The sequence below is a fragment of the Panthera tigris genome, chromosome B4, assembly GCF_018350195.1.
Source record: "Panthera tigris isolate Pti1 chromosome B4, P.tigris_Pti1_mat1.1, whole genome shotgun sequence".
NCBI classification, from domain to species: Eukaryota; Metazoa; Chordata; class Mammalia; order Carnivora; family Felidae; genus Panthera; species Panthera tigris.
The window spans coordinates 45,248,025-45,264,595 of NC_056666.1; the positions used below are offsets into that span (position 1 = coordinate 45,248,025).

At 46.1% G+C, this 16,571-nt stretch overlaps 1 protein-coding gene and 1 long non-coding RNA gene across 9 annotated transcripts in view; one reads left to right on the forward strand and one right to left on the reverse strand.

Annotated features, from left to right (window-relative positions):
- Nucleotides 1-16,571, forward strand: part of ETV6 (ETS variant transcription factor 6) — a 251,169-nt gene that overhangs the window by 203,460 nt on the left and 31,138 nt on the right. For all 5 annotated transcript variants that reach the window (XM_042991764.1, XM_007076316.3, XM_007076315.3 and 2 more), the window contains one exon: nt 9,084-9,218. In XM_042991764.1, coding sequence (XP_042847698.1) covers nt 9,084-9,218 — 135 coding nt within the window. The remainder of the gene's footprint in view (nt 1-9,083; nt 9,219-16,571) is intronic.
- Nucleotides 12,885-16,258, reverse strand: LOC122240299. 4 transcript variants are annotated; one of them, XR_006219793.1, is made up of 5 exons: nt 15,759-16,258; nt 15,510-15,670; nt 14,823-14,967; nt 14,137-14,361; nt 12,885-13,141 (listed from the first exon to the last, which is right to left on the reverse strand). It is a non-coding gene; the product is annotated as an uncharacterized LOC122240299 (long non-coding RNA). The 4 variants fall into 4 exon arrangements; XR_006219790.1 differs by lacking the exon at nt 15,510-15,670 and having other exon boundaries at nt 15,764-16,258; XR_006219791.1 differs by lacking the exon at nt 15,510-15,670.

Here is a 16,571-nt window from a genome sequence, read left to right on the forward strand (position 1 = left end):
GACACAAGATGTGAATTTATAACATTTGCAAAACTAAGGAAAAAATGCAGAGGAATCTTAACTTTATAAAAATTTTACCTGTACGGGATAATCTTACCTACTCTTTGAGCTACTAGATAGTAACTGCCTTAAATGGTCTGGGATGATTTAAATTCAAAGGGATATTTGACTATTTGACCTCTTTGAGACTTGAGAATAAGGAACAGAGAAGTTAACATTGATATTAACTCTTTTAGAGTTATCCACCGTTAGACATCAAGATGGAATAGATTTACGTACACATTATTTATAAGAACAACAGCCACAAAAGCCACAAGATATTTTCAGTTCAATTCATGTTAGACTCTCTACTGATGCTAAAAAATGGAAAATAAGCATCTTTTCAAAGCTCCTTCAATTCAATTCAGCAAAAAACGTATGGTGGATTTACAAAGCAAATTAGTCTTCCAGTGTACCAGAATGTGATGTGGCAAATTATTTCTTCCCTCTCCAACGCACCAGAACCTTTGTTTGGGGAAATACGCTTCGCTTGTGACCTCCAAATATAGTAAAATTCCCTTTCAAGGTTAAACGAAAAATACTGATCTGTATCTTCATAACGTTCCTCCTCGGACCGACTTGCTTATTCATTTCTGTTAAGCAACCGTAGGTATATTTGCTGGGTTGAATGGTTGGGTCAGCTGGCTATTTTAGAATCAAGTTGCAGAAACTGAGGGTATTGGTCATGGAGGGGAATTATGGTCCCGAAGTGTGGGAGTTGCAGGAAGCGTGACCCTTGACTGAGACACCGAGAGTTGGCTATACTCCTTGTGTCTGTGAACAGAGCAGGGGAATAAAAAGCATCTACACATCAGAGAAATGGTTAAGAAGCCAGTTACAGAAAAGTCTTTTAATTTCTTAGCTCTTCCCTTGTCCCATTTGTAAAGTGGTAGTGATGACCGATCCCTGTGCCAGACAGCATGGCATTATCACCTGTAAAACAGACCACACGTCCTGTAACAAAGCACCTACTCGTTTTACAATATTCGTATTTTCTCACATGCTTAGTTTTTGGTTTATCTGTAATACCCCTCTGTGTTCTGCATCCGCTAAAGGCAGTTGTCTCACTATATCTCTTTTCTAACTGATTTATTCTTGCCTTAAATGCAGTGTTCACATTTTCCCACAACCTGCACCCTTTTTCTCGGGATCTCTGTGTCTTGAGACACAGATACCAAGCTAACTCTCAAATATTGGTTCCTAAGTAAAAGACTAGCTTATGGTTATGGTTACAGAAATCACTCTGTACTAAATACAAAGGCCTGTACTTTAATCAGCCTACAAAAATGGATTGAATGGAATTTTCAGAAAATAAGGTCGAACAGAGTTCAAAAGCAAAGCTGTGCCCTGATGGGAGGGGCCTATCGTGGCCTCCAGTGGGACCTCAATAGGCCAGCACCAGCCTTGGCGTTCTCCCTGCTGAACACACACCGAGACTGAACGAACTGAGGCCGTGGACTTCATCCTGAACATCTACCGGAGGCTGAGAAGACCCAGCAGAGAGAATTTGATGACAAATCTGAAAAGCATCCCTCCCAGCCTTGCCCCCTTTGTGTTTTAAGAATTGGTCAAAAGGAAACCAAAATCTCTGAATAAAAACAGAAGAGAAAGAGAAAAGAGAACAGTTTGCAAATTTAAGAATGTGTTACTTCAGATAATCTTCACATGAGGATATGTACATAGTAAATCATCCCCTGAAAAGTGCACATTTTAAGAATGTTAAAATTCTGCTTTAAATCTACCGAACTTGAGAAGTTAAGTGATGCAAAGCCCCGGGGGGACGGGCTGTGGGTAGCACAGTAGATGACATCGTGCAAGGGTCCCAGCCTTCTGGAGAACAAGTAGTGTCTAAGAACTTTAAGAGTGATCAAAACTCAAAATAAGTCAGTCAGAGGAAGACAGATATCATATGATTTCACTCATCTGTGGAATTTAAGAAACAAAACAGATGAACATAAGAGAAGGGAAGAAAAAAATAAGATAAAAACAGAGAGGGAGGCAAACCATAAGAGACTTTTTTTTTAATGTTTATTTTTATTTTTGAGAGAGACAGATCATGAGCAGGGGAGGGGCAGAGAGCGAGGGAGACAGAATCTGAAGCAGGCTCCAGGCTCTGAGCTGTCAGCACAGAGCCCTATGCTGGGCTCAGACTCATGAACCACAAGATCATGACCTGAGCCAAAGTCGGACTCTTAACTGACTGAGCCACCCAGGTGCCCCAAAAGACTCTTAAATACAGAGAACAAACTGAGGGTTACTGATGGGGTATTGGGTGGAGGGGGGGGGATGGGCATTAAGGAGGGTACTTTTTGGGATGAGCACTGGATGTTATAATGTAAGTGATGAATCACCAAGTTCTATTCCTGAAATCATTATTATACTATATGTTAACTGACTTGGATTTAAATGAAAAGTGGGGGGAAAAAGAGTGATCAAAACCCTTTTACTGATGATACTATTTTGAGAAAATATCCCAGGGGCTCCTTAGTCAGTTGGGCGTCATCAGACTTCAACTTGGGTCATGATCTCACGGTTTTGAGTTTGAGCCCTGTGTCGGGCTCTGTGCTGACAGCTCAGAGCCTGGAGCCTGCTTCGGATTCTGCGTCTCCCTCTCTGTCTCTCTCTCTCTACCCTTTCCCTACTCACACACTCTCTCTCTCTTTCTCTCTTCTCAAAAAAAAAGAAAAGAAAGAAAATATCCCAAGGATGCAGTCCAGTGGGGGGAAAGAAAAGATACCCTTAGCAATCCTGTTTATAAGTATAAAACCTGGAAATGCCCAAGGCACCCACAGTATGGGACTTGCTACATAAACTTGGAGAATGTAAATATAAAGGAATGTACTGTGACTCTACGACTATTCATTGAGTCACTTATTATTTCTTCAGTAGATTATAGGGCCTTGCAGATCATGTTCGTGGTTCTAAAGGTTGTTTTAAAGACAGGTAGAAGCCATTCTGCATTTTAAGCAGAGACTGGGATGAGTGCAAAGGTACAAAGTGTGAAGAATGGATGTGGGGCGGTTGGCTTGGCTGGCATCCAGGAGCAAAGGTGGTAACTTGAAGTAGGACAGAACCAGCAGGGGATGATGCCAGGGCTATTTAGAAGGTAGAGTCTGAAAGTCTTGGTGACTGATGCTGGATGAGAGAAGGAGAGGAGTTAATTAAGCATGACTCCCAGGTTTCTGGCCTGATCAACTGGGCATTCGCTGGACTAGGAAACACCATGTGGGTCGTAAAGACTTACCCTGGACACATTAAGCGTGTGGCGTCCGTATGTCACGCAAGAGGAAGTATCTAGGAGATAGCAGAAGGTTCTGGAGTTGAGAAGAAATTCCTGGCTGGAGTAGATTTAGCATAGACAGGCTGATTGAGGCCACGGGAGGAGATGAGATTACTGGGGAGAAAGACTCGTGTGAGCCTAGGGAGCCTTAATAGTGCAGGGTTGGAGGAGGAAGCGCAGAGAGGTAGGAAAAAAATCCAGGAGGGGAATGTCTGAAGCCATGGAATGTTCTAGAAGGAGGCAGGTAGTGAGTGCTGCTGCTGAATGTTGCTGAAAGTCAGAGTCCCCAGGTACCGACCATCCTCCCCTGATGAGGTCAGCAGTCGAAGGGGAGAGTCGTGGAGATAGCAGAGCTGGTCAGTCCCTCAGACAAGCTTGGCTGTGATGCAACCAGAAAAACAGCAGTAGTTGGAGGGGAAGATGAGGACTACGGGTGTGTGCGTGTGCTTGTGTGTGTGCGTGTGCGTGTGTGTGTGTAGAAAACAGGAAAACCTGACACTGCTCAAATGCTAAAGGAAGAATCCCATAGAAAGAGGCTGAAGATACAACTGTGAACTAGAGAGAGAGACTGAACTAGAAATGTCTATGTGACATGATGTCCACTGGAAGAAAACATACTCGACATATACAAATGTGACTTCATGCATTGTATATGCACTTTAAATACACAACTGTTGAAGCAAAGCAAATAGTTTCCAGATTTTGTGAGACACGTGTGTTACTAATTCTCACAGTCACAAGGGGTGCCACCTCTTGGGCCCACATTATCGCAGACACAGGGCTGCTGCCTGTCCACATCATCTCACCTGTCTTCCTAGCAGCCCAGCCAAGTCTGTGGCATCGTTCTCAGTTGAGACAAAAGAAGGTTAAATAAGCCATGAGTTAAGCCTCACTGAGAAAAGATATTTCCCCGGGGGCATGCAGCTGACAAGTAGAGGAACCAGGGTTTGAACTTGGGACTTCTTTGATCCAGAGCCCAAGCTCTTCCCTCTAATAGGAAGGAAACAGAGATGACTTTAGCCCCCCAAATAGCATTTGTATGTTCTCAGCCTTCAGACACGAGTTACATTGAGCAGGCAACTTGTAGCAGGTTTGTTTACTCTCTCTACTTACCCGTTTGAAACAAATTACATATAAAATTTGTACTGTACTAAATACAATTCAGTATAAATTGTATTTATAAATACTATTACTGTATATATACTGCATGCTGCATACTTTATACTAATCCTGTATAAATAAATACTATTTATAAATACTATAAACACTAAATACTAAAAAAGAATTTATTCTCAAAGTAGATGCCTGGCTTTTCACCATCAAGACCACCGATGCAAAATTATATGTATGTGGAGCGTGTGGGTTTCTGTGCTGTATACGTGTGTGTGCATATGTGCTGTGTGTGTGTGTGCATACAAGTACAGCACACGTCACATGTGTGCATGTACCCAGGAGTACATCTAGGTCTTATGGGGCCTGAAGCTTATAATCTGGGGGACACAAGTAGGTCTAGGGCTCCTCCCGGGAGCCTATGCAGGTGAAAGCCTTGGAGCTCAAGTAGCTTCCTGGCAACTCTACTTTGCACGTACATGTGCGTCCATGAACTATGTATGTATGCACGAAGATACATAGAGAAACCAACCAGAGCTACTGCCCCTTAAACAATAGCCTTGGTTCCATTGTTTAGTACGATAACAGCACCTTTTACAGTCGGTACCGGGTATTTCTTTTCTGGGGAGACAGAGAAGATTTATCACGAATTAAATGGGCCAAGAATTTTTTGACAGGTGCTTTTGAATTCAAGCCAGTGGTCATTAGCTAAGTTAAATATGCAGTGCTATGACTCACACTCTTTATTTTCAGCAGGCAAATAAATATAACATATATTTTTAAAAAAAAATTTTAATGTTAATTTATTTTTAAGAGACAGACAAAATGGGGGGGGGGGGCGGGCAGAGAGAGAGGGAGACACAGAATTTGAAGCAGGCTCCAGGATCTGGGCTGTCAGCCCAGAGCCCAACATGGGGCTTGAACCCATAAACTGTGAGATCATGACCTGAGCCAAAGTCGGACGCTTAACCGACTGAGCCACCCAGGTGCCCCAAGTATAACTTATTTTTAAATGTCTTTTTTTTTAATCCAGAGATCTTTTTGTTAGTATTACTTTTTAGATATGATCTTCTGTGTATGTGAATATTTTAAGAGTGTAGCAAGAGAACAGGCTGAGTGTCGAAGGGAATAGGAGGCAGGGGAGATGGGATAGGATGGGAGGCCGCCTTTATTTATTTGGAAAGCTGTTGTAGACAAGACACATGTTCTGTGTTGTTCCAGAGCCAAAACTAGGAACCGAGGTCCATGAGATTGCAGGGGAAGCCAGGTTCCAACTTAACAACAGAAGAACTTCCTATCAACTCGAGCTGTCCAAAAATGGTTTGCTTATGTTAGTGGCCAGCTGCCCATCACTGGAAGTGCTCAGCCAAAGCTACTTCTTGGCAGGGGAAGGGGAGTCAGGGGACTTCTACTGAACACAAGTTTGAGTCGATCGAAGTAACCTCTAGAATCCTTTCTAAGATTGCAAGCTGTTATCGGGCACACACTGTTACTGCCAACCACGCATACACAGGGCATGCACAGTAAGTTGGTTTTTCCCCCGTAGTAGTGATGCATTTGTGCTAAGCCAGCCACATTCCCCGACTGAGCCCCTGGTTGCTGAGGAAACATGTCTGTGAATGGACTGATCCATCTATGGCCGTACTCTATGGTCTTAGAGTTAAATTTTCGCACCCATTAGTCAGCCGTCCCAGGTGGCACTTACAAATGTTACCTTACTGGTTCTCATAACGGGCTTATGGTTTAGGTAAGGAACTGGCAGAGTTCCACTCGATTCACCCCTCCCCTGCTTTCTTTTGCACAGATAGGAACCTTCTCTGCCTGGCTCCCTTTGCCAGCTGTGGGATGAGAGACAGAAGAGAGCCAGCACAGAAGGCTGGGCAGGTCTGGGGCAGAGAACCTGCCAGTCCTTCCGTGGGGCTGCCCACCGGGCCAGGGGGAGGTGTTGGAGAAGCCAATATGGGTGAATGGCCTCCCTTAACCTTTTTCTTTTCTGGAGGGAGAACATAACAATGACCATGACCCACACACCCCTTCTTTGTTCTCCCCGTGAGAGTGCCTCAAGGGTCCACAGGTCTGCCCTGTGCCACTTTAATAATATCAATAATGATGGTGGTGAGGACAGTGGTGGTCACAAAACCAGCTAGTGTTTGCTGAGTTATTACTATTTGCTGGTCGCCGTGATGTGCTTTTCACAGGGATCGCCTCATCCAGTCCTCACACTGATTCTACGAGGCAGTTATTAACGTGACCATTTTAAAGACCAGGAAACTGAGAACTAGAGAGAGTGAAGAGCATGCCCAAGGCACCAGTCTGACTCCAGAGCATAGACTCTTCCCCATTCTGCTTTGTTGCCTCACTTTCTATATGTACATAGAGAAGTGGAAACACAAAAAGAAGTGACCTGCCCTGGCTTTGACCACCTCCCAGCAGAAGAGTCTTTAACCTTCTCACAGCGGGACATCTGCAGCCCGGGGAGGCACTCCCGAGGAGGGGCCAGCATGAACACACGTACCTCACCTGCTCCCTCCTCGAACCCTCCCAGCAGACTTCCAAGGCAGATGCTGTTTGCATCTCACAGGGAAGTTCAGGGACTTGCTCAAGGTCACCTGGTGCAGAGGGGCTGGGACGGGACGCAAGCCCAGGCGGCCGCATCTGCACGTCCGTGCCTTCCCCGCCACATCAGCCTGCCTCTCTGAACGAACAAAGTTGAACACCCTCACAGACACTAAATTTATATTTCCTGGCCTCCTCTTCCAAAATGGATACACTAATTACTGACCATTTTTTTTAGTAATAGTAATCATCAGGAACACATTTTTCAGTGTGTTCGTTTTCTCTTCTGCGTACTACCGAAATAAAGCATTGCTGAAACCCACAGGATAAAACCCAGCGGGTGTGAGGCCGTGTAAATTAAGAAAAGTTCAGGAAGACATTACAGTAAACCCGAAGAAACAAAGTGTTGATTAGGGACTTATTTTTGTACGCGATTAAAATATGAATCATTAAAATAGGACCGTATTTCAGGCTCTATATTCTCATCGCATCAGAGACGACATTACCATGACTACTAGGTTCAGATTAGATGGGCTCCAGGCCTCCTGAGCTCAGAAAACACAGTCGTGTGCACCACGGTTCTACCTGACACGGAACATTTGTAAAAGTCTGGCTCACGACACCTCTGCATCTTCTCACCCGTGTCATCAAAAGGAAATTCCCAAGTGACATGCTTGTCTTCAGCTCTTTAAAGGCTTGTGCTTTATTTCATCGTAATAGTAAATAGTGTCACTAAGTAATAATGTTAATGACAACCAACACTCAAAGGTAGAGGAAGGAACAGAATCAAAGCAAAGACACAAAGGCACCTCAGGAGTCCCTTAGAACACAGCGATCTTGAACTTTATTTGGTACAAAGGGTTTGCAGAAAGAAAGAAACTAATATGGAGCGTTTCTCGGGTTCAGACAGAGTTTAAAAGAAAAAAATAATTCAGCAATAGCCCAAAATATGCAGTTAAATCAAGTGGTTCATTAAAGTATCTGTTAAAAATGGCTAAAATTAGAGACAAAAGCCCATTGTCTGGTGCAATTGTTGACTGCCTGCATATCTGTATTTGGAAGGGCGTAGGGGGACAGTCAGAAGCCTGTGGTATTTTAAAGATTCATCACCCACCCCTAAGGGGTTTTGAGCACCCACCTGCATTTTTGAACTTGAATCTAAGCCAAAGAGGTGGGACAAGACCATGACAGGTTTTTGGGGGGGTTGGGGAGGTTTTGTTTTGCTAATTAACTACTCAGTGGACATTTTAAATACCAAATATATCAGAACAGAGGCACCTAGTTCAGACCAGCCCCCACCATCCTCTGTGAGGGGCTGACATCTAGAGATGATCTTCTAGAGGCCTGTAGAACCTTGGAGCGATGCCTGTGTGTATTTTTAAAGGAGGGGAGCATCCCAGAATGTGCCAGTTCTTTATAGGGTATCTTTAATAGTTAGCCCCTCTGACTGGGGTTGTGCGTTTTTCATACTCATTCTCTTCCTGCCTGGGGTTGGGATGGGTTTGAAAGGCTTTTGTTTTGTTTTGTTTTTTTCCTGTCGGAAGCTCTCTATGAATTGCCAGTGGAGCATCAAAAATTTTCATACTTAATGACTTCATCGTTCTTCTTTGGTTAATCAGAAATGCAAGCAAAGATTGATAGGAAAATATTTTTCGCAAGAATGATAGCAACAAATTGCAATTGTGGAAATGTCCAACAAAGTCCGGTACCTTCCTGCGATAGGCTGTCATTTTGCAGCTAGTGGAGCCGTTCAATAATGTGGAGAGAAAAAGAGACATACAAAACTCTAGCACAAGCCTGATTCTCACTATAAAACCATAGATAGTGGTAACAGGATTTCTTTCTCTGTGCGATGGGATTATAGGTGCTTCCCGTTCTCTCGTTTTCAGCATTTTTTAAGCATTTTTTGTATATTCCTTTCATAATTTAAAAAGTCCAATTAAAAAAACGAGCCCATGGCTCCAACCTTAGGAGTTTCCCCTGTGTGCTCCATGCACATCTGGCCGACCATTACGTCATTGCCACCCATAGAGTCAAAGCCCAGTGTGTTAACTAAAATATTCCCTTTGCTCTAGTTCTCTTTCCGTTTTCTTCCCAGGTGATGTGCTCTATGAACTCCTTCAGCATATTCTGAAGCAGAGGAAACCTCGGATTCTTTTTTCACCCTTCTTCCACCCCGGAAACTCTATACACACACAGCCAGAAGTCCTACTGCATCAGAACCATGAAGAAGGTACCAGAGGAACCTTTTCTTTCCTTTCATCAGGGTTAGACAATCCAAAAGGTTTCATCGTTTATTGGATGTGTTGTTCCTATTCATGTGATTGGTTCGTCATTGAACAAACATGTATTGATGCCAAGGTGAATAGGACGGAATCTTGGTTCTCCACAATTCATAAAGAAATGAGATGCATAGATCCATGTATATCAAAGCACAGCTGTAATAGTAGGCACCATGAAGAGAGACTGGGAGGGGAAATTACATCCAGGCGCAAGCATCAGGGGCAGCCTCATAAAGCAGGTGCTTCTGGAGGCTTCCTTGATGGTGCAGCAGAATTCTGATAAGCAAGGATAAAGTGGGGAACCCTCTAGGCAGAAGAGGTAGGGTGGAGTGAGCCCCTGGAACAAAGAGACGTCAGATGACTTGGGTTATAGAGCTTATCTTCCCCCCGCCCACACACCAGCCTTTTGTTCTAGAAAATATCAGACAGTAGAGATTTCTCCCAAATAGAGAAAATAAAGTAAATAAACCCCTGTGAGCCATCACCCGGTTTCAACAATAATCAACACTTTCCTTTGGCAGAGTTAGTCCAAGGAGGTTATATCGGACCCTGAGTGTAAAGGACTTTAGTGAAGGAGCATAAGGGGGTCTTTGAAAATTTGTGAGTAGAGGGTACTAAGAGTTGGGGGACTCCAACCCTGTGAACTCTGATGGACCAGGGGTTCCACCTTCGTGCACCAAAGGTGGTTCCTTGCGGTGTGCTCAGCCTAAGTGCCTACTTCAGATGTACCCAGTGCTCCACTTCTCCAGTAAGCCCCAATGGTCATAAAATCGTCAGCAGAAAACAGAAAAAAAGGCCAGAATTGACCTGGGGCCCCGGACCTTGTTCTAAAGCAGGTGTTTGGGTGCAGAAACCCGTTATTAAAATCTTACTTTGTGCCCTATTCCGTTGAACGGCGATGCCTCGTGCCTCTGAGGAACATTATGTCCATGTTCTTCCCTCCACGGATCAGTTAGACAACAGACGTGGGGACCCAAAGTAACACTTTTAAACTTGTGCTTTCTCTTAGGACCTGATTTACTAGGGGCCTGAATCCCTGGTGCCTCGGGGGTATTTCCTTAAATCGAGTGGGCATCTTCAAGGGCAGGGCTAATAGTTTTGTTTTGTTGTTGGCAAACCAAAAAATGAGAAGTTATTTGTTTTCTTAATTAACACTTCACAAAAGACAGCCTGACTCCGGGTGACCGCCATCGCTTCCTGGAGCCAAGCGCTTCACAGCAGGGCCCCTTGCTTTCCTGATGGAGAGTAAATGAGCGTTGCTTGCCTGCTCCTTGCCTGTTTCTCTCCCGTCCTTTCTTCCTCCTGCTCTACTCTGGCTTCACTTAGCCGCCGCACTCCCCAACCCCCAACAATTCGGGTTCTCCGTCCTTTTGCGCTTCCTGCCTTGTACACTTCCGGCTTTCGTCATTGCCAGCAGCGATTCCAGAGGAGGAGGTGGGTTTACTGAAGCTTGACATTAAGGCAAGAACTGTATTACCTAGATTGCCTCTTCAGATACAAAAGGTGAGGGATGGGCTTTTTTTTTTCCCTCCCCCCCTTTAAAAAAAAAAACCCATTTGGAATTCCTGTTCCTCTTTTTATTCCCAGATGTGATTGGAGGCTTAATGGTCTCTCCTTCCTCCCTTCTCCTTGGTCTGATTTGACTCAGAAGTTAGCGTGTCGCTGTTCTCATTTGCCGGGGCTGATCAATAGAGAAAGCTGGGCTCACTGCCTCTCACAGCTGCTGTCAGGCTAAGTAAATACAGACGCACCACTGCATACGCCGTAAGGAGCTGTGCTCTCAAGTGTTCGGATGGTGGTCGTGACCACTCAGTGGGTAAAAGAATGGAGTTAATGAGACCAAGGTCGAGGGCTTCATCACCCTGCAGACCAGTGATGAGCTCTGTCTCAGCTCTTAAAAAGTAGCGTGTTCTCAGAGACCATTCCTTAAAGCTCTCAGCCAGCAAACAACACCTGAGGGCGCAGGCCTGTTCAGACGCAGGCGGCGCGTTCTCTCAGGTGAACAGGTGGACACACGAGAAGGGCGGTTTAGGTCTTTGTCAGATGGTGTCAAATGAGAAGCGCTCTACAAGGCATGGAGGTGATGTGAAGAGGCTGCCTGTCCCCAGACTGCCACTGGTAACAAGGGGACCCTCTAGAGAGGGGAACGGACTGGTACAAGTTCCCTACCTCCGAACACCTCCCGCCTCTTTCCCTTTTCTCCACCAAAAAGAAGGACACATCCAGCTCAACATGAGTGATCTCTAGAATGAATACTGTTATGCTTGCTTGTGAATGGTAAAACACTAATACAGACATCTGTTAGCACACAGAAAGCTCTGGTCCTGAAAGAAGAGGCTCTAGAGTGAAATTATACATATCAAATACTCTAACCCCCAACGATCTGTTCCCCATAATTGGGGATACAGTCCTTTGGAAAAGTATGTTGCTGTTGACGTGACACAGAGATAATATGACAGAATGGAAGGACAACAGGGACATTGCGGAGGAGAACCGATCGGCCCCTCAACGGCCTGGCACAGGGAGGCGCAAAGACAGCGTTCCATTCACCCCGCGCGACTTCGCCTCATCCCTCCCACCGACTTTACCAACTCAGACATCCATCGCTGCACAATGGGAACTGATCTCGCCATACAGACAGATCTTGGTGAATCTCGCAACCGTTCCCCCGTAGATCCCCCATCTGAGTACGTGACATTGAAATCACACCGGGCAGCCATGTGGCGGTGCCAGAAGCTAGGAGGTTGGTGTTAGGGCTCAGAGGCTCCCCTCCAGGCCCTGAGGGGAGAGGTGGGCCATGATACTGCTTCCAGGTGGGCAGAGCAGACTCCTGATGTCCTCCTGGGTCTAGAGAGCCGGGATTGCCACTCTCTTCCCCTGCGTACTTACGAGAACGCAGCGTTATACATTAGAATTTCTCGCCCCTAGCGAGCCACTGCGACGGTGGAACAGGACTCCCAGCAAGTATGCTGGGCAATGGGCATGAGCCAGGACCACCCCAGACAAGCCAGCACGCATGGTCAGCTTAGATGACATTTTTGAAAGGGCGGGGTTCTGGAGTCGGGAGAGCAGGCTCTAATCCTCTATTCTGCCAAAGCTTAAGGGCTGAGTTACTCTTCTCTGGCCCTCAGTTTCCCCAGCTGTAGGACAGGGATTAGCCCGAATGGTCTCCAATCTCCTGCACTCTCAACTCCTGCATTCCCTCCAAAGTCTGGGTCTCCCTGGGCGATAAGAAGATGGCCAAGACATGTGATCTACCTTCAGGGCCTTGAGTAACTAAAATCCAGAAAAACTTAAATGTGTCCTGCTTGATGTTGCTCAGAAACAGCTGAACATCACGTCTGTCCTCACTTGTGTCACCTAATCAAGAACTGCCGATGATATTACCCCTCTGAGTAGTCAAACCAAGAGTGGCACGGTTCCTTTATCGCGTGATGAAAGCCTCCATTCCAGCGGATCCCTTTTCTTTGATTGTTGTGACTCATTTTATCAGCATGCTATGAATGAGTTAGATGTGAGGTAGATCGTGACGTAGGAAGGAGACAAACCGAAAATCGATAGCGCTTCGTTCACCAAAACCAGGAGGTAAATGTCTTTAGAAATGTCAAGTCGGCAAATGATGATAAAATAAATGTATTTGGTCACACACAGTTATATCAACTTCTTTTGACACCGTACGTCCTGAAATCAGTTACTTTTAGCTTCCATGGAGTAATTACAAAGAAAGACTTTGTTCCAAAGTGTATATCCGATCGCCGATAGGCCTTTGGTGGTAAAACTGCTTGAATCGTGATTCCCTGAAAGCTCAGGGAGCAATATGAAATGTGCTTCTGGCTCTGCAGAGTCACCCCTGTAGGACTGGCTCTGCACAAGTCTGTAGGGACAAGGAACAAGATTTGTGTTTATCATGTGCTGTCGTCCAGTGACCCCTCTGGGCATCCTCTTACCCTTTCAGCTCTGTAGTCCCACCCTCTCCTCTGCCCACCCTCTCCTCTGCCCCATCTAAGGGAGTGGGAGGTGATTTTCAATCACTTTAATTTTAATTTTTTTAAGTCCTTATTCATTTTGGAGAGAGAGAGACACATAGAGGGTGAGTGGGGGAGGAGCAGAGAGAGAGGGAGACACAGAATCCCAAGCAGGCTCCAGGCGCTGAACTGACAGCACGGAGCCTGATGCGGGGCTCGAACTCACGGACCATGAGATCATGACCTGAGCTCAAGTCAGACGCTTAACCGACCGAGCTACACAGGTGCCCCTAATCACCTTAATTTGAAAATATTCACACACGAAGGGCTGTGATTTTTTCTGCAACAGTGGACACACTTTTAAAACACAAGTTTTGCTCTGGAGCAGCCCTTTGTCACCAGGTGGACACAGACATCGTTAAGTGGTGAGAACGTTCCCATGTCACAACAGTTGACCTCGATTCTCCGTACAACCAGCATACGGTGACAGCCCAGAGAACAGAGAGAAATCATTTATCCGTGGGGAGTGAGGGGGGTGGCATGCGTTCCGGGATAGCCCACAGATTTTCATTTATGTGATTGCTTTATGGCAAGAAATGTTTCGCTTCCACCCCACCCCCCCTCTCTACTACCAAATCCGAGTGCCCAAACACTGCTCTGGAGGAAGAAAATCTTACACAATTCTAATGAGATCATTAAAGAAGATGAGGTCTGTGAATCTGCTTCATAGTGACAAAATAACAGCTAACGTTTATCGGGTCTTTGCTGTGTGCCAGGCCCTGTTCTAAGCTCTTAACGTGTCTAAACCATTTCCTCTTCACAACTACCCTATAAGGAAGGTAATGTTATCCCCACCTGATGGATGAGGAAATAGAGGCCAAGAGCCCCCAGATTACACACTTACCGAGTGCCCTGGGTCTGCTTCGCTCTGATGCCTGTGTTCATTCCATTGCAGCATGAATGAGCTAACCAAATAACATTTTTGTTAATGTGTCTTGTGCACATTAATTCCTGGAAACAGGACCAAAGATGGGGCAATGAGAAGAACTGGGGAGACCAGGACCCCTGACTGGGGTACAGGATGGCAGGTGCCCGGCAAGCCTGCTCACAGTTTTTCTGCCTCACGGCACTTGAAAATCGAAACAAACAAACAAAACGGTCAGAGATAACTTTTGAGATACCGCTGTATGTCTGGAACTCATCATACTAAAAACTCACACTAATTCGGACTGCCTTAACCCACTAGAGATCGTTGACGGCCTCAGAACGAATGGACTTGGCATGAAGAAAATCCCCCAGCCTGGGAGAAGTGTGGGCTCGGAGTCAGACACTGGCTTCTGAGAGCAGAAGCGCTGGCTGTCACCCCCTTGGGAACCAGCCCTTTGGCTCCCTTGGAGCTGGCCCCTCAGGATAGCTGCTGAATAGGCACCCGGGTAGATAAAGTTTTTAGCTGATCCAGCCGTCCTCTTACTGGTTGCTGTAAAAACTTCCCTAATTCTCTAGTCTTACTGGAACCGTGATGATGAGATTAAGGTGTCAGGGAGGCCATTGGCTAGGGTTTGACATCTGTGTTAATCCTGTAATGCTTACCGGAGCCAGAGAGCACAATGGGGTTGGTGTGTGTGTGCACGCGGGCTCTGGATCCCGACCATCTGGGTTCAGATCCCAGCTCCCCTGTTTACCGGCTGTGTGAGTTTAAGCAAGTTGCTTAACTTCCTTGTCTCTCCGTTTCCAGCTGTAAAAGAAGGATAATGGCAATACCCGTTGAATATGGTTGATTTAAGAAAAGAATCAAGTTAGTATGGCAAATGCCCTTAGAACAAGAGCTGTCACTCAGTAAATGTTACTCATTGCCATTATTGGATATTTCTTACCACTGTTTGGTTGGGGTTTTTTCTTCCGCCTAAAAAACATTTCATTGTGATTAAATACGCATAATATCATCTTAGCCATTTTTAAAAATTTTTTTTTGGCATTTACTCATTTTTGAAAGGCAGTGAGAGACAGAGCATCAATGGAGGAGGGGGAGAGAGAGAGTGAGACACGGAAACAGAAGCAGGCTCCGAGCTGTTAGCACGGAGCCTGACTCAGGGCTCGAACCCACGGGCCGCGAGATGATGATGACCTGAGCCGAAATGGGCCGCTTAACCGACTGATCCACCCAGGAGCCCCTCATCTTAGCCATTTTTAAGCCATTCTAAGCCATTTTGCATACAGTCGGGTAGCGTAAGCATGTTCACATTGCTGTGCAATGGTCGGGGTTTTTGTTTCTCTTACCTCCAATCCCAGCCGTCCTAATCATTTCAGTGATTGTGACTAAACACACTGTGTGCGGACACCGGGTTTGTGCATCCCGGACACAGGGAGGGCCTTGCTGCCTCCCCGCGCCCTGATAACAGAATTCCTTCACAGGCACACCAGGCCCCCTGCGTTACATCCTATGGGAAAATACATTTCAAACACCAACCCCAGTTGCTCGCAGGGCACAGCCTGTTTTGAAAATGAGTGGTGCTCATATTTTGTTACCTCACCGTAGCAGGCACAGGGTCGGTCCTCCGTGACCCCGTTGGGACCCTTCCAGCTGTCTCCTCTCACATTTAAGCACCTCAAGGTTAACCTCTTGTGCCCCTTTCAATTCTGTGATTCTTGGGTCTGGCTGGAGACAATGAGGTCCCCCCAGAGGAAGACCAGCAAATCTTGACTTCCTGTTGTCCCCTCGGGACACCAGGGAACACCTTTTCCCCTTGGCCTCCTCATTCCCACTCTCCTCTTAACTCCTCCTCCCCCCTGTCTAGGGCCCCTTTGTCCTGCTTTGCTTCCTATGTTTCAGAGGCTGGGGCAGTGTGACCTTTTACCCTCTGACCCTTGTCCTGTGATGGAACATTTGATTGTGACGGGAGAGTGTGGAGCCCTGGCGTGGTGCACAGAGCCTCTTCATCTGTCTAGACCATCAGTCTCCTTCAGAGAGGGCCCGCTCACCTTCCCCGCCTCCTCTGGCGTCCTCCAGTCATGTGGAGGCTGCCCGTAGCCAGGGGCTAGCTGGCTCTATTAAACCAGAAACTTCAGCGCAAGAGATCCATAATATGCATGACTAACTCTCCCCAGGTACCCGGGAAGTTTTCAAGAAACTTCCTCTTAGCCCTGGGGAAGTGCTCTCTGAGCACTTTGAGATAAGGGGACTGGGGCGGTTGGGGTTCACCTCCAGAGCAGGAAGCCCTCTGTTATCTTGCTCTTTCCCCTCTCCAGCACTCTGACTTATCTCTGTGCCACCCTGACCCCCTCCCTATAAATGATTCACAGGGTTTACCCCCACATGTCTAATTGGCTCATTTGAAACCT